This window comes from Amblyraja radiata, chromosome 32 (assembly GCF_010909765.2).
Source record: "Amblyraja radiata isolate CabotCenter1 chromosome 32, sAmbRad1.1.pri, whole genome shotgun sequence".
In the NCBI taxonomy this organism is placed as follows: domain Eukaryota; kingdom Metazoa; phylum Chordata; class Chondrichthyes; order Rajiformes; family Rajidae; genus Amblyraja; species Amblyraja radiata.
Genome location: NC_045987.1, coordinates 10,937,247 through 10,956,623, shown reverse-complemented (window position 1 = coordinate 10,956,623; position 19,377 = coordinate 10,937,247). Strand labels below are relative to the sequence as shown.

The 19,377-nt window shown below is 40.9% G+C and overlaps 1 protein-coding gene across 2 annotated transcripts in view; it reads right to left on the bottom strand.

Moving 5' to 3' along the window:
• The window catches only part of LOC116990845 (LIM/homeobox protein Lhx3-like), a 113,731-nt gene that overhangs the window by 12,840 nt on the left and 81,514 nt on the right, over positions 1–19,377 (bottom strand). For both annotated transcript variants that reach the window (XM_033048902.1, XM_033048901.1), the window contains one exon: positions 779–981. In XM_033048902.1, the coding sequence (XP_032904793.1) occupies positions 779–981 (203 nt within the window). The remainder of the gene's footprint in view (positions 1–778; positions 982–19,377) is intronic.

Here is a 19,377-nt window from a genome sequence, read left to right as displayed (position 1 = left end):
GGGTATATTTTTTTACATACATATATCTTGTATATATTGTGTCTAGATATCAGCATTCACGTGGGCTTGTAGACTCATCACTAGACAAAAGGGACATTTTTGGGCCTTGTGTGTGAGACAGTGTCTTGTCCAAAAGAACGACCCTGTGAGAGACACGAGGGACTGGAGATGCTGGAATCTCCGGCAAAACACAAAGTGCTGGAAGAACTCAGTGGGTCAGGCAGCATCTGTGGGGGTAAATGGACAAGCAATGTTTCAGATGATTTCAATCTGAAGAGGAGTCCCAACCCGGGACATCATCTGTCCGTTCTCTCCATAGATGCTGCCTGACAAGCTGAGTTCCTCCAGCACTTTGTTTTGCTCAATGATGTGCGCATACAGACCTGGCCACGGAAAGTGCCGGAAGCACTGGAAGAGTCTGGTGCCTGAAACATTAACTCCACTGAAGCTGCCTGACCTGAAACAAAGGGTGTCACCATATTTTGGATGTCCACTATTGGCAGGACTTTTAAATTCGAGGATAAATAGACTATTTGTCAAAATATGGTCAGATTCTTGTGCTTGCTTTCCTGACCGTCACATCAACAGCGGGTATCAATTGATTTCTTCCATTGAATGAGTCATTTCTGGCAAATAGAAACATGATTTGACAGCCACCTGATAGTTGCCGCAAGATGTTAAATGTTTAAGTGCTGCTTCAGTGTTTGGAAGTGATGCACGGATGTGATGGTGCTGTGTGTGTGTGTGTGTGTTTATACATCTGTCTGGTGTCACTGACCTCTTTGCTTGGCTGCCTCGTAGTCCCCCTTACAGACCAGCCTGCTGTCCTCCATGAGGTAGAACTCATCGCCCGTGGCCAGTTGCCGCTTGCATACGATGCAGGCGAAGCACTGCAGGTGATAGACAAAGTCCTGAGCCCTGCGGACAACCTGAGTGGGCGGGATCCCCTGCTGACATGCCGCACATTTGGTCCCGAACCGCCTGCAGATGTCAACACAAGAGGAAGCGGTGTCAGTGCTTTGGGTTTCGGATCATTATTGTCACATGTACCGAGATACAGGGAAAAGCTTATGTCTAATTTAGCTTAGAGATACAGCGCGGAAACTCCCTTTGGCCCACCGAGTCCGCACCGACCAGCAATCCCCGCACATTAACACTATCCTACATACACCAGGGCCAATTTACACATACACCAAGCCAATTAACCTACATACCTGTACGTCTTTGTAGTGTGGGAGGAAACCGAAGATCTCAGAGAAAACCCACGCGGTCACGGGGAGAACATACAAACTCCATACAGACAGTACCCGTAGCCGGGATCGAACCTGGGTCTCCAGCGCTGCAAGCATTGTAAGTCAGCAACCCTACCGTTGCGCTACCGTGGTGTTTGCATGTTGTCTGATTAAATCAGATAATGACTGGACAGTGCATGAGTATAGTCAAGCCAAACTCATGTATAAGGGGTAGAGCGATGAGAAAAATACCAGAATGCAGAATAGTTTTTTCTGCTGTGTAGCATAACAGTTCCAGAGAAAATGTCCAATGCCCACATGAGGTATGTTGGAAGATTGGGACTGCACCCTAGCTTATGGGGGGACCGTTCATCAGTCTGATGACTAGAGGGGGAGCTGCTGTTACTGAGTCTGGTAGTATGTGCTTTCAAGCTTTTGTCTCTTCTGGGAGCTGGGAGCTGGGAACAGGGAGCAGGGAGCAGGGAGATGGGAGATGGGAGCAGGGAGATGGGAGCAGGGAGCAGGGAGCAGGGAGCAGGGAGCAGGGAGCAGGGAGCAGGGAGCAGGGAGCAGGGAGCAGGGAGCAGGGAGCAGGGTGGGAAAAGACCTTTACTATGCAGTGTGCTTTGAAAGGGCCTCTTACTCAGAGCTGTGCCGGTGAAAATTACCACAACACAACATACAGATCCAAATCTTGTTCTCTGATCAATAAAGTTAAAGAGGTACTGATTAATTATCAAGAGATGCACCTCCACACATATTGTTCGTAGTTTGCCAAACCCATACAAATCCCGTTCTCTCAAAAGTGCATAAATAAAGGTCCATTCTTTCCCTGAAAATTTGCACATTGCACATCGTAAGAAATTCTGCATTTGATTCACAGAGACTGTTGATAGATATACAGTGGTTGTATACCGGTAAATGGTTAGATAAAGATCATATCCAATGGTATTACAACTTTGACTCCGCTTCAAAATTACTGACCTAACTATTAAATTCTTTTGGCTACCCGAAAATAGTTAACAGGTGCTTTATAAATGGGAGTAATTTGGGTATAAATATAAGCCAGAGCTAATAAATAAATCAGCAATGAACTCAAGATATTCCACACAAAACAGTTATCCTCGTGACAGTGAATATATTTAGAAAACAATTGCAGTATAAAGTATATATCTATTTACTTTTACAGTACATACTTTTTATGATTAGAAACATAGATATAGTATTCAACAATTAATATCCAGATGAATACATAGATAGCATCTAGATAGAAAAGGGGCATTGAAAAATGTTGGGAGTGGGATTCATAATGTTAGATGTCTCAGAGGCGTGTTGCGGTCAGCGAGGCACTGAATGAAATGTGCTCACTGTACGGACTAGTGAACCTGGCAGCCTGTTCACAGTGTGTAAATTGGCCATCTGTTAGTTCGCTTCAGGAGAGCTGAATGGTTAGTTTAATTTAGTTTAGTTTAGACACACAGCGTGGAAAAAGGCCCTTTGGCCCACTGAGTCCACGCAGACCAGCAATCACCCTGTTCACTAGTTCTATCCTACATTCTTGGGACAATTTACAGAAGCCAATTAATATACAAACCTGCGCATCTTTGGAATGTGGGTGGAAACCGAAGCCCCACATGGTCACAGGGACAACGTGCAAACGCCCTGCGGACAGCACCCCTAGTCAGGATCAAACCCGGGTCTGGGGCTATAAGGCAGCATCTCTACTGCTGCACCACTGTGCCACCCACTGTGACATTGATGGAATGTCAACTCACAACTTGGTAACACAAACCCGTGGGTGCTGCCAACTGAATTACAACTAACACTAATTTAGCCAAATAGATAAAAAACTGTAGATACCATACAATACTTGATGGACAAAGTTAAATAAACCTCTGAAAAATATGAGACAACTGCAGATGCCAGAAACCTGAGATAAAAACAGAAAATGTTTGAACACTCAACAAGAGAGGCAGCATCTGTGGTAAGAGGAACAGATTTAATGTTTCATGCCTGAGACTGTTGGTCAGAACAGTGACAAACAGGCTAAGCAACTGAAATGTTAATTCTGTTTCTCTTTCCACAGCTGCTCTCTATGTGTTGGTAGCATTTTCTGTTTTCAGACACAGTACTCAAATGGATTAATGCAAGCAGAAAACTGGGCATTGAATCTTCACATGGACATTAAGATACAGTTTGCAGAGAGAGAAAAATATATAGCATACAGGTCATATGTTTTCTCCACATAGGCACTAAATAGCTAATGCATCCAAACACAAAATGACTGTGTGGAGAAATAGATATTATACCGAGATAGATTGATGAATTCAGAATGGAATGGAATAGTAAAATAGATAAATAAACACAACATTAGGGTAAATAGATACTTTATCGAGTACACCATAGATGTAGTAGCCAAATGGATAAAAAATATAGTGCATCAGATATACAAATTGCACACAGGTGAATAAGCATACAGAAAGCTGATCGATAAATTAATTCAAACAGATAAACTGGTACAGTCTCTGGGATAAAAACACTATCCAAATAGGTAGATAGGATTTAGGTTAAAATAAATCAATATCCAGATGATGATGAAATGCTCGATTTAAAAAAAGTTAGTATGCATATAGATAAATAGCCAATGCATTTAAATCTGGAAATGGATCCACGTAGATTGATAGACACTGAATGCTGATGGATATAGTCATGATTCAGATAAAACATGACCAAATAACTGGACCCTGCATTGAAACAGATGAATAGATACAGTCTGCTGATAGACAATAAAATGTAGCATGGAGGCACAAGAATATCTACACTCAAATAAATAACAAGATACTCTCTGCAGATAAGCATTAAATACATTACTCAGTTTGCAAAAAAACATTATCTTGATAAATAATTAGATACAACACATGGAGTTAAAATATCTAGAGAAAAAAAATGATATTGTATTCCAATATCTAAATAAAATGAATAGCCAGGTAGGAAAATGCATGTAACTCAGCAGATCAATAGAAGCAATAACCTGATGGATATTGATCGTGTTTCCTGATAATTTAATTGATGGAATATCCTGATTGATCAATTGAGGCAGTACACTGATAGATAAATATCCAGTAGATAAATAGATAGCATATCCACATAGAAAAACAGAAACAAGACCTCAATGGGCAGATACCACTTCCAAATAGTTAAATCGAGTACTCGTATAACAAGATAAATGTATATGTTAATCCAAATGTACTGAAAGATGTAGTGGTGTTGTACCCAGATAGACAAATCTCGACTACATCCAGAAAAATATATACTCTATCCAGTTAGTTAAACAGATGTTGTATTGGGATAAATATATGGATATAGAACATTGATAGATAAAATATCCACATAAAAATTAGATAGAAAAACCAGATCATCAAATTTTGAAATCAAGGATGGATAGATAGAAAATAATACTCTTAAAGATCAATTGGCAAAAGCATGCTGAGGTCAAACAGATGAACTAAACAGAATAACTATGACAAATATATTTTTTTGTCCACAGGACCGACATATCCCATGCAAAATTATTGACGGTTCTCAAGTGTCAAGTTCCCAAGGACACTTTGCTTAACCATGTCAAAAGGAAGATCAACCATATACTCCTACCTATCGGCGAGACCCAGCGCAGGCCCTTCTTGGAAACTAGCCCTTCGACGCACTGAGTCCATGCCGATCACCTGTACACAATATCTATCCTACACACTAGGTACAATTTACAGAAGCTAATGAACTTACAAACCTGCTCATCTTTGGAATGTGGAAGGAAACCGGAGCACCTGGAGAAAACCCAAGCAATCACAGGAAGAACACAAACTCCGTACAGACAGCAACCGTAGTCAAGATCAAACCCGGGTCTCTGACGTTGTAAGGCAGCAACTATAACTGCGCCACTGTGCCACATGCCTCTTGTGTCTCAGATAAATTTGTGCTTCCACTATTCCAGTCTAACTAATTCTTGAAGCAGAACAGAAATTCTCCAGCCATGACAAGATCATCTTAAAATCTACTTTGTGTCTGCTTTGATGTTATCACAACTTCACGTTTAGGTTTATGCACCGAGGTACAGTGAAAAGCTTTGTTTTGCATGCCATCCAATCAGATCAGATGATACAATAGAAAAATATAATTAAGACAAACTCAAGTACACAAGGTAGATCAAAGGGGAAAGGTACAGTAGAATGTAGTTCCTAGCCTTGGAGCGCAACAGTTCCAATGACAATGTCTATTGTCCACAATGGGTAGTGGCCTTTGCTTGTGACCTCTGAACGGAGGAGCTGAATGAAACCGAAACACCTGGAGGAAACTCACACATTGAAAGGACAATGTGTATACTCCACACTGACAGGACCCGAGGTCAGGATTGAATCCAGTCCCTGGCATAATGCTGCTTAGTTTACTTTACAGACACGGAGCGGAAACAAGCCACAAAGTCCGCTTGGACCAGCGACCCCCTTACACTTGCACTATCCTACACACAAGGGACAATTTATAATCTTTACCAAAGCCAAAATAACCTACAAACCTGTATGTCTTTGAGTGTGGGAGGAAACCAGAGCAACCGGAGATAACCCAAGTGGTCACGGGGAGAACCTACAAACTCCATACAGACAGCACCCATAGTCAGGATCCAACCAGGGTCTCAGAATCTGTAAGGCAGCAACTCTACTGCTGCGCCTCCATGCCACCCGTGCCAGAATTTGTCTCGCCCCTCCTCTCTTCCAGCCTTCTCCCCACCTTCACTAGAATCAGTCTGAAGAAGGGCCCCAATCTGAAATGTTGCCAATTCATGTTCTCAAGAGATGCTGCCTTATCTGTTACTCCAGCATTATGTGTCTTTTTTAAGTCCATTATTTCCCTACATTGTGGGGAATTTGCCCTTGTTTTACCTATTTACTGAATCTATCAAAGTGTCTTTATAATTTAATACTCCCGGGTGCATTGGATTCAACACTACCTTTCTTTCTGCATTTAACAAATTTGGATGCCAACTTTCAATCCCTACTCTCCAGGTCATTTCTAAGTTGTGTGAAAGATATAATCCCAGCAGAGAACCTTGTGAGATGTACCAGTCACATCTTGCAATTTTCAGTAACTGTTAATTGTCCCTTGTCTGTCTCCTACGTCACAGATAAGGTAATATGGTCATTAATTGACTTCATTTCCGTGAGGTTTGGATTTGTCTGAAGAAGGGTCTCGACCAGAAACATCACTTATCGATACTCTCCAGAGATGCTTCCTGACCTGCTGAGTTACTCCTGCACTTTGTGCCCTTCTGTGTATTAACGTGCATCTGTTGTCCCTTATTTCTACATCTTTGATTTTACCTATTTTGGAATAATTTATTAAATGGCTTCTGAAAGCTCATAAAACTAACATCCATGAACATTTCGAGACATTGGAATCTTGTACAAAGTACGAAGAGCTGGAGGAATTCAGCAGGTCAGCAGGAGGGAATGGGCAGATGATATTTCCGATCTGGACCCTTCTTCAGACTGATCCGTAAACATAGAAAATGTTCTGTCCATTAATGCAACCCTCTATAAAAATTGCAATCATGTCCATCAGGTACACATTACTGTTTACAGATGAAAAGTGACGAAGCTGTCACTTTTCAAGCTATTCACCATATAGACGCACTAGTCAGATAGACAAATAAATAACACTCAGAGTGAAAAAGAACTACAACATTCAGGTAGCAAATGTGACAAATGCAGCAAGCTGACCAAGGGGTAAAGCATTTAGGTCAATGAAGAGAAACAGTATAGAAGCCTCACAGACCAGTTGAAGAAATGAACAGCACTCTGCTAGATAATGGGATACAGCAACTTGCCAAGTAAAGAACTACAGAGGGTGCAGTCTGACTGAAAGAGAGGCGAAGCAGAATAGAGATTCTGCATTCAGACAGCTAAGTAAAATAAAGTGGTACTGCACTCAAACAGATAAAAGAGGCAGCACCTGGAGAGATAATGAGATATCGCATCAGGCTATTAACATGGAACCGTACAGTATAGGACAGGCCCTTCTGCCCACGATGTTTGTGCCAAACATGATGGCAACTCAAACTAATCCCATCAGCATTCACATGATCCATATTGCTGCATTAACTGCAAATAAAATTTAAAAGTCTCTTAAATATCACTATTTGTCTCCAGGCTCCCACCATTGTATTTCAGGCTCCCACCACTCTCTGTGTAAAAAAACTTACCCCACACATCTCCTGTACATTCTGCCCCTTGCACCACAACTAGTCCCTCTAGTGTTTAACATTTCCACCCTAAGAAAAAAGAGAGAGCATGCATTTGAATAGATAGGTACTACGTCCAGGCAGTTAGAGATAGGTCACATCTGGGCAGATAAGGAGATACTGAAGTGTGGAAGATAAAGAGAAGTCTCATCTGGATTTTCAGCGATTTCACCATTTGAGAAATGAAAAAACTCTGGCAAGGGGGTAGTGGTAGATTTGGATAGTTCACAATGTTTGAAGTAGCTTGAAATTAATTAAACATGCTGTTTTTCCAGTGAGTTAAACATTTTAAAAAACCCATCTTAAAAATAATTTTAAAAGGCTATTCATCATGTGATTAAATTATTTGAAGCTTTATGAAAGTTTTGAATAGGCATTCACACACTTTAATAATTGTTTGACAGCCTTTACAGCCAGTCAGGCTTGGTGATCGACCAGTAAATGTCAAATCACTTCTGTATGCACAGTTTGTTCAGACCTGAACAGATTGTGCCATTTATGGCCAGAGGATACAGTTTGCTGCAGCACTTCATCAGAGGAGCACTGTAGTTTAGTTTACTTTATTGTCACATGTCGTTGTACCGAGGTACAGTGGTTGTGGTTGAAGTTACAATTTAAAATCTGTACTAGTTATTATGGACCACATATGTAGAGATACAGTGAGCACTGGCAGTGCCTGTTGGAACTGGACCAATGTGATACTACACTCAGACGAATGATGGGTAGGTAATGAGATTTCGCACCTAAACAGATGATGAGATAAAATACCCCGACTGAAAAATACTGCACACCAATGATGAGATACCTCGACAGAAAAATACAGCACCAAATAGACTGAAGCATCTAATGCCCCTGTCCCACTTAGGAAACCTGAACGGAAACCTCTGGAGACTTTGCGCCCCACCCAAGGTTTCCGTGCGGTTCCCGGAGGTTTTTGTCAGTCTCCCTACCTGCTTCCATTACCTGCAACCTCCGGCAACCACCTGCAACCTCCGGGAACCGCACGGAAACCTTGGGTGGGGCGCAAAGTCTCCAGAGGTTTCCGTTCAGGTTTCCTAAGTGGGACAGGGGCATTAGAGGTCATTAAAGAGACACCCTTTAAAGGCACAAAGAATGCCACAAATTTTACCCAGAAATGCAAAAAGACAGTGAATGCAGCTTAAGGAATAGATGCCAGTTCCAAAAGGTAAACCAATAACAAATGGTAATAGTAATAGTAAATGGTATTATTTAAATTTGAAAAAATTTGAACACATTACACCAATTCTTAAATCCTTACATTGGCTCCCTGTATGTCAGAGAATTGATTTCAAAATCCTGCTGCTCACCTATAAATCACTACATGGTTTAGGGCCAAAGTATATCACTGACATGCTTCTACTATATAAGCCTTCTAGACCGCTAAGATCTTCTGAGACCAATCTGTTAGTGATTCCCAGAGTAAATACAAAACATGGGAAAGCAGGATTTAGTTACTATGCAACAAATAGCTGGAATAAACTTTCTGAAGATTTAAGACTTGCCTCAACTTTGACCACTTTTAAAACAAGACTGAAAACTTTTATGTTTACTTTAGCTTTCAGCTAAATCTTAACTACATTGCACTTTAAACTTTTGCACTTTTTATAATGCATTTTTAACTTTGCTTTTATTTTATTTTAATTCTTCTATTTTATTTCATTTTATTATTTCATTTTATTGTATGACATGTTTTTATGTGAAGCACTTTGAGTCTGCCTCGTGTATGAAATGTGATATATAAATAAAGTTGCCTTGCCTTACCTTGCCTATTAGCAAATAGTTACTAATTCCTAACAATAAATAGAAATGGTACAAGGCCTGTAAAGAAATACTCTACAGGGGATGATATAGGGACACAGTACATAACACAGATACTGCAGCCAGACACGCACACCTGACATTGTTCCCCACAAATATATACCATTCCTAATCTTTCAAACTTAAACCACATCTAATAAAGGCCTGCTGATCCCAGTGAGTCAGTCTGGTGCTGCACACAGCATGTAAAGAGATGCTAATGGTAGACAGATAAATGAATATTGTGTTTAAACGGATGGAGATATTTAAATCAGCAGTAAAATAGATACAGTATTCAGATCGCCGGAGCGAGCTTGTATCCAAACATATAGGGAGGTGTTCTCCTATTTACATAATGATAATGTATTGTCAGATAAAAAAAAATGCATCATGCAGATAAATTGAAACCAGACAGAGAAATTTTATGCACATTAATAATTAGATTAGCTCTCCAGATAGATTTACATAAATAGATTCTGAACCCAAGCGTAAATGGTAATGGTAAATAGTTACAAATCCCTTATAATAAATAAATATGATACAGGACATATAAAGAAATACTCTGTGTGGGTTGATGCAGAGACAAAGAGAAACTCAGATGGATAGTGTACAGAGACTAACTGTCTGGGAAGAAGTTATTTCTCTTCACCTGGTGAGGGATAAAATCTCTTTTTCTAATTGGATGGAAGACCTATTTATCTGTCCGGGTAGCACATTTTTATCTACTGGTGATGGTCAGTCTGCACTTGTCTGGGCGTACCACTCTTCTATCTATACATCAGCAGTATCTGCTTATCTCTTTTGTGGTGTCACTCCTTGAACATCTGGGTCAATGCAGATGGGTAAATATTGAATTGCTTCACGGATAAATTATCTCCAACTTGTCCTGATATACTATCTCTCTACTCTCTTGAGAGTATCTACCTAGAAGATGTGCCTATGTTTCTATCTGCATGGGGTATCTTGGTATCCAGATATTACATCAATGTGTGAGGAAAAAATGTCCACTTACTCATTTAAGTACAATATCAGTGCAGACGTCAAGAATAAGTATCTTTAGTCTAAACTAATGAGGTAGACTATCTATTATTGCAATAATCAATTGTTTATTCATTTGAGTAAAATACATCATTTTAACTGTGTGGATAAGCTATACTTGTATCTGTGTGCACATAATAGTTCGTACTCCATCTGATTACAATAGTTTGTGTGTGTGTGTGTGTGTGTGTGTGTGTGTGTGTGTGTGTGTGTGTGTGTGTGTGTGTGTGTGTGTGTGTGTGTATATAGAGTCTGTACATGGTGCAGGATTACAGGATAGAAAGGAGAGGGAAATGGAACTGATAGGATTGCTTAGTTGGAAGCCAGCGTGGACTGATATGATTGATTGGCCTTCTCCTGCATTGGAATAAGTAAGCATCTAAAAAGATGATGTCTCTATCTCTGTGGTTGCTGTATCTCCATCATTCTGGGCAGAATTGGGATGCATAAACTATTGTCAGACCAAATTTAAACGAAGCAATTCTTAACTTGGGAACTCTGGCTTGTACTGTGCACAAAGCTCAAAGCGTCACACTTGATAGGGTCATTTTAATGATCTCACACTAGTTACGAAAATGGAGAGAGTGTCGGGGAGAAGATCACTGAGGAGTTGGGCCAGACTGAGGGGCAAAGAATGGAGCTATGCGTGGTGTTAAAGGTCAGGTAGATGTTAAGGTTGGACGAGGGCAGATTATCAGTGGGTTGGACAAATGATGGAAAGGGATCAGGCAGATGATACAGATCCAGGTGACCGATGGAGGGGCAGGGGTTGGTGCGGTAATGATAGGAAGCTGAGGTCAGCATAAAATATCTGCTTATCCACGTTGTAACAGTAGCACCAGACTGCCTGGTATAGTATCTCATTACCTGCCTGAGAAGGACATTGTTACTCAAATATATAATAGGAGATACACCAACCACAAAGCGACCTACTGTAGCCAGACAGATACGGGGAGAGTGTACACAGATATCAGGCTGTGGTATCCAATAAGACAAAGAATTCATCTCTCACGAATGGCTGTGAGATACTCTGCCCGAGAAGATAAAGAGATATTCTTAGTGGATAAAAATATACTCTATCTGGACAGATAAAGAGATACCTAATCCAGATAGATGAATAATAAATGAGTTCACGCATAAATAGATATTTTTGTCCAAATACATTCACAGATGATCTAACATAATACACAATATATTCTTTTTTTTGCACCATTATAGTTATCGAATACTACAGTTATTGGTTAACTGTATTTTTGATTATTATCTATTTTCTGTGTGTGTTTTGCATTTATGAGCCTTTTAATCGACAACAAGAATGTAATTGTTCCATTGTTGGTGCAGCTAAACACTTAACTCCTGAGTCTTGATATTGGCAAATAAATAGTCGCAAATTCAGACATTTTTCCACATGGATAAAAATGATAATATGTCAAGGCAGAAAAGTCCTCTACTCAAATATACAAATAGATGCTTTATTCATACATGCTCTATCCAGTTGGATAAGGAGAAGCCATTTGGAAATAGATGATGGTGGCATTCAATGTTTAAACATAGATATGCAGAGAATGCAGTGAAATGTAGGCAGAATAATTTTTTTAAATTTAGCCTCATGTTCTACGTAGACATTTCGCACTTACGGACATGTACCTGTGCTGTACTGTTCTATGTTCAATAAAATGGATAGATATGGAGTACCAGCAATAATAGAAACATGGTCACCCAGTGTACTGTTTCAATAGAGTGGGGAGGTCAAAATGGGAATTTAGTGAAGAGCAGGGAAAGAATGCTCCCTGGTGTCGAAATGAAATATTAGATAATTAGAGTAAAATTATGGAAAATATTTTAAGTAATTAATTAAACAGGGTAAAATTACAACAGTCAGCTTGAAGTGAATAATCATTGAAATTAGTAATCCAAACAAGATCATTCACGATTAAAACATATATAAATAGCCAATAGCATCAAAACATTTCAAAGTAAGGAAGGACAGGCGAACAAGAATGTATAAAAGAATTAGCAGATTAATCCAGTTAACAAATTAATAATAAATGTACTGGAATGGCAACAGGTAGGAAAAGCATACGGCATTACAATGTGGATTGATGGCCAAGGTGCTTTCCCTGCACCTTCTGCATCGTTGGTGCAGACCCTTGTTCCCAGGGTGGAAATGTCAAAGCAGAAAGGGCATAGCATTACGGTGAGAGGGGCAAATTGTAAAGGAGATGTGCAGAGCAGATTCTTTTTACACAGGTGGTAGTGTGTGCCTGGAATGCTCTTCTGGTGTGGTGGTGGAGGCAGATACAACAGTGGCTGTTAGATTGGCACATGGATATGCAGGGAATGGAGGAATATGGATCATGTACAGGCAGAGGAGATTAGTTAAACTTGGCATTGTGTTTGTTCGTTCATCAACATCACTAAGAAGATTGTAGGTAGTTGAGAGCCTAGTATAGATCTTCATAAGACATAGAGGAGGCAGACTGCCAACTTCAAAATGGCCTGTTCATTCCAACTGTGCATGTTCTGCTCTATGACCTGCCTTAGGTTAACACTAATGTGCTACTCAGGCCTTTGAGCTTTAATGTAATAATAATTGTTTTTACAGCACTCAAGCAGACGTCTTTTGAACATCTAGAGACACAGGATCCACCAATATCCCCCTTAGTCACCCCTTAGTTACATTTACCGAACACTTAACCAGATTGATAGATAATGCTCCTGGACAGACACAGACATGCATGGTATAACAAAGGGATAATATGCCTGAATGGGTAGAGAGACAGAAAGACATATTAAGAGGTGCCAGAGGTTATGGTGAGAAGGCAGGAGAATGGACTTTGGAGGGAGAGGATAGATCAACAATGATTGAATGGCGGAGTAGACTTGATGGACGGTATGGTCTAATTCTACTCCTATTCCTTATGACCTAATGATTAAATCAACATACTACAAGGGATAGACTACAAAGACACAGACGGAACATGGAGCTGTAACTGTGAATTCTCCAATTTTGAGTAAACATTGATTTCTGCAATTTGAAGTAAATTTCAAGTAACCCTCCACCTTCTCCTTTCCCTGTCCTCCCAACCTTTGCACTCCCATTTCTCTCATGATCTCCCACCATCCCATTCACCTGCACCTTTCCCTTTCATCCCCAAGTCCCATAAGTCCTCGGATTCCTCTTTTTTCCTCCCCGACCCCTTCCATCCACCTCCCCTCCTCTAACTCTACATTTCACTCCACTCCTCTCTTTATCTGACACCCTTTCATCTCGTTTTCACCCCTAGCCTTTGTCCCAATCTCCACCCATCTGTCAATCACCTGTATCCACCCATCACTTGCTAGGCTTGTCCAACCTACACCTCTTTTTCCCAGCTTTCTCACCCCCCAACTCCATCAGTTTGAAGAAGTATTCCAACTCTAAATATTATCTATCCATTCCCTCGACTGATTCTGCCTCTGGCACTGTTTTTTTGCAAGAGATATAACAAGCTCATCCCCCTTTCCAAAATTGTCCAGCCCTTCCTGTTTGGTATTATATAATCTCTTCCAGCCTTCTAGCCTTTAACTTATCTTGCTTCAATAAATGTATCAAATATAAGGGTCCGTCACTGGTGGACATCCCATCATTTGCCAAGATGCCAACATTGGGTTCCTCTCACTGAAAACGTTCTTTCATTCCAGATCCAGTTCATTCTTGAAGATAATTCATGAAAATCCAATGCTTAAAGAGACAAAGATATATAAAATATATTTCCCTGGCACATTATGAGACACAATGAAAGTAGAGAACTAAGGAACTGGAATATAAACTTGAGCAAAAATACAAAGTACTGGAGGAAGAGCAGCTCAGGCAACATGTGTAGGAAGGAACTGCAGATGCTGGTTCATACTGAAGATGGACACAAAATGCTGGATTAACTCAGTGGGACAGACAGCTTCTCTAGAGAGAAGGGACAGGCAGCATCCTGGAGCGAATGAACAGACACAATTTCAGATCTGAACCTTTCTTCAGACTGATTGTAGAGGGTGGGGGGGGGGGGGGGTAGAAAGGTGGAAAAGAGAGGACAAAGCCTGGCAAATCATAGGTGGATACAAGCGAGGGGTGTTGATTGGCAGATGAGTGGAAAAAGTGACAAAGGCTAAAGAATGAAAGGAGACAAGGGATGTCAGATAAGGATGAGAGGAGGAGTAATATGTAAAACCAGAGGAGGAATATAGGTGGAAGGGGACAGGGGGTATAGGTAAAGGAGGGGAAGATGAAGGGGCAGGGGTTGATTGCCAAATGAGTGGATGAAAAGGAGACAAGAACGTCAGATAATGTTGGAGAAACTCAATAGGTCAGGCAGCATGTTTGGAGGGTGGGTCTCAACCTGGAACATTAACTATCTATTCCCTCCGCAGATACTACCTGACCCACTGAAACACCCCAGCTATTCTTTTGCTCCAGATTCCAACATCTACAGTCTCTTGTGCCTCTGTGTAATTAGATACCATACACAGGCAAGCAAAGAAATACTATAATCAGGTAAATGAAGCAATACTGTTTCTAAGCAAAGGATGTGATCCATAATTTAAACAGACAAACAAAGTGATATTTTGCTGAAATACAAAGTGTACCCAGAGAAAGAGAAATTTACCATAATATTTAAAGACTTGCTTGACTGGGATAGACAAAGTTACTCTGATAAATGCAGAGAAATCTGACCCAGATGGATAAGGAGATTGTGAACCCAGACAGCGAGAAGAAATATACCCAAACTAATAAAGAACTAACACACTCTGTCAGATAAACAGATACCATGGCAATACAGAGAAACAGTATTTTATTCCAATAGATCAATTGATAAAGAAATAACTTAGCAGATAGAAGAAGAGGTTCTACACTCAGGCAGATTAAGGATTATTGTAAACAGACAGAGAAATATTGTACCCAGATGGATAAAAATAATACTGTACACACACAGAAGGATTTATGGCCCAAACTGCGCAGAGTATATTGGCTTTGTGTGCAGACTGACAGAAGTGTTTCGTTTAGATACATAAATGGTCTCTCTGCAAAGCAAATAGGGAATACTGTACCTGAAAATAGACACAAAATGCTGGAGTAACTCAGCAGGACAGGCACCATCTCTGAAAAGAAGGAATGGGTGATGTTTCGGGTCGAGAAACGTCACCCATTCCTTCTCTCCAGAGATGCTGCCTGTCCTGCTGACTTATTCCAGCATTTTGTGTCGATCTTCCGTTTAAACCAGCATCTGCAGTTCCTTCCTACACAATATTGTACCTGGATATGAAAGATGTTTATGAAAGATTATCAAGCTGAAACATTAACTGTTTACCTTCACAGGCATAATTTCTAACATATCCTGTTTTATATTCCAAAATTACGCTAAATATTGCTTCTAATGGAGAGATGCTTCGCACAGGTTTGATAAGTGGTTCTATACCCAGATAGAGAGAGGCATTATCATTAGACTGATCATAAGCTGACAAACCCAGATGGAGATAACTCCTCGATCATACAATAAAGACGTACAGGGCCACACAAATAAAGTAGTACTTTCCATAGCTGGGTAAAGACACAGCACACGGGATAGAATAAATAATACTGCACCCAGGTCGGAACAAGAGATACAATAACCAGATAGAAAGATAATGTGGACATATCAGGATATAATGGAATACTCTACGCCAGATAGCTGAAGTCATTGAACAAAGACAAAGAGAAAGTTTCCCAGATAAAGATATACATTACCCAGACACAAAGGAGACACTCGATCCAGACATATAAAAAATATATTTTAGTCTGTTAAACAGATAGTGTATCCAGTTAGGGAGCTAGGTAGCACTTTCTGAAATGTTATTACATAGTGTATTCAGTTAGCTAAAAAGATCTTGCATGCTATATCCAAATAGATAAATAGACATTAAAAAAAACGTGTATCCAGATAAATTAATAGCTCCCATAACCCTGGACTGCTTCATCATTGGCCTGCTGCCTGTCTTCAAGGCAGATGTAGGGATGCTTGTTGATGAATATGCAGTCTTCAGCTGCTTTTGCAAGTATAATGAATCAGTCCATGCATCTCAAGTGCAAGTCTGCACTGGTTTGGGCCGACAAATTAAATTGGCCCTGAACAAGTGCCGGGCAATGAATGGCCCTCTCCAAATGGAAAGCAACCAATATCATCCACTGGGAACAATAGCCACAATAACCCACCCCCTCTCCACAATTAACATACCATAACCATCAACCTAATTAGGTAAACTACTTAAATACCAAAGATCCTCTAGTATCTTTGATAGATACTGTGGTTGCAAGTGCAAGTCATAGACTGTGTGGCTGACTCACCCTTTCCACCAGCAATGAGGCAGGAGTCAGGAGAGAGTTGGAATCATCTCCATTTGCCTGGATGAGTGCAACATTCAACAAGATTGCTGGACACTACCAACTCTTTTGTACCCTCGTCACTGAACTACCATTCATTCCCCTCTCCACTTGCAAATCTTTGTGGCAATGCGCAAAAGCCTGCGGAGGCCAAGTCAATCTATATTTTTAAGGCAGAGATAGACAGATTCTTGATTAGTACAGGTGTCAGGGGTTATCTGGAGAAGGCAGGAGACTGTGGTTGGGAGGGAGAGATAGATCAGCCATGATTGAATGGCGGAGTAAACGATGGGCCGAATGGCCTAATTCTGCTCCTATCACTTATGACCTTATCACCTTATGCGTTGCAGCTACTCAGCAAGGCTTTTTTTTAACAACACGTTCAAAAGTAATGAAGGCATGATCTGTACCACGAAGGAAGTGGCCGTGGAGATGAAGGAAGTTTTGGTAGTAATCTGTGGAAATCCCTTCCACTCTGGCAGACAACGTGCCTCATTACTATTGAAGAAAAGAGAGATCCAGAGGGCAGGAAATTAAGGGTGATTTAACCTAATCTCTGCCACCGGGAAAATGCTGCAATCTATCGTGAAGGAACCAATTACAGGTCGTGAGATAATCAAGCAGAATCATTGTGGTTTTATGAGAGGGATATTGTCTTTGACTGATTTGCTAGAGTTGTTTAAAGATGTAACGGAGGATAGAAAAGGAGAACCCAGAAGATGTAATGCATTCAGATTTCTGGAAGGCATTCAATATGGTGCAACCCAAAACATAACCTAACCATATTCTCTAGAGATGCTGCCTGACTCGCTGCGTTACCCCAGCACTTTGTATCATTTTGTGTAAACAAGCACCTGCATTCCCTTGGTGCACAAACAGTTGGTGACTCGGGTTGAGGTTTCTTGACATCAGAGGTTCATAAGACCGTGAACACAATTCCCGTCCATCTCTCATCCCAGATATCACTGCATTATCCATTCGGAGTAAAATATGATGGGCGCTCCAATGGCAACGTGTCCTAATCTCACTCCCCCGGCCGGGCGACTTGGGAGACACCTCTGCCCATCGCGCCGATGGTCCTTGTTTTCATGTAGGATGTGTTGGGAACAACATTTGGAAAGTTACGAGCAATCCGTCACCCTCCCAGAGAGTAAAGGCTTGGCCGGAGCTACTGACAGGACGAACTACCCGGTGGACTAGCCCGACGGAAATACGGCACGATGAACTGCAGATGCTAGTTTACAAAAAAAAAGATACAAGCTGCTGGAGTAACTCAGAGGGTTAATGGCAACATCTCTGGAGAACTAGCAGAGTCGACGGTTCCCGTCGGGACCCTTCTACCGATTTGGTTATAGTATGAGGGGGAGGGGGGAGCGGGAGGGGGAGGGGGAGGGGGGGGGGGGTGAAACTGGAAGAGAGGCGGAGATAAGACAAAGCCTGGCAAGTGATAGATGAATACCGTGGATTTTATTAATTGTTATATTAGAAGAGGTTCGATAGTTCTCGTGTAAAGTATGATTTGACTGGATAGCATGTGCAACACAAGGATTTCACTGGGTAGAGACATACAGCACGGGAAAAAGTCCATTCGGCCCAACTTGCTCATGCCGACCAAAATGCCTCATCTACACTTGCCCCGCCGTGTTAAGCACTATAAACCTCTCCTATCCATGTATATTTCCCGTCCAAATGTATTTGAAATGTTGTTATATTACCTGTATCAACTACCTTCTATGGCAGCTCGCTCCATATACCCACCACTTCTGTGTGAAGAAACTACCCCTCAGGTTTCTATGAATTGTTTGACATCTCACCTTAAATGTATGTCCGCTGCACCTAGATTCCCATACTCTGGGTAAAAGACCCCCGACATTTACCCTGTAGATTCCCCTCGTGGTTTTATACACCGGAAGTTCACCCCTCAGCCTCTTGCACTCGAAGGAATAAAGTCCTAGCCTGCCCAACTTCTCCCTGTAGCTCAGGCCCTCAAGTCTTGGCAACACCCTCGTTAAATACATGTCTACAACGTGCACTGAGTTAGCACGACAGGAGCGGCCTATATTTTAGAATATGTTCGGTATATTATGAGAAAAAGGGGCTGAAGGGCCTGTTCCTGTGCTTTACTGTTCAACGTTCTGTCAATTTGTTTTGTTTAATGTGAAAGATGTAATAAGAAACGGAGGTGCAGCGTTTTCACACACAAGGTGGTGGGTATATGGACTTCTCTTGTCTGCTATTTTGTACCCCGTGCCGAAATGCGTCCTGACGTTTTTTTTTGTCATTTTTTATATTTTTAAACTTAAATAAATTACTTATTTAAATAAAATCATTGTAATTTAAATAAAATTATAGCAAATAAATGTATTATTTTAAATGAAGACAGGGTTCCCGTACCTCGGCACCGTCACCACCTTAAATGCTGGTGCATTTTTCTCAGGCAGTGGCACGGTCACGTTGCTATTACTGGTTAATCTATTAACTTTTCCCTTAACAGTGACCACCGTTTGCACCGGCCTTAAATTATGTTCCTTCATTATACATTTGAGCTAAATTAAAACGCAACTCGAGTTAAACATCGGTTCCATTGTTGTTAGTGCTGACCAATCGTA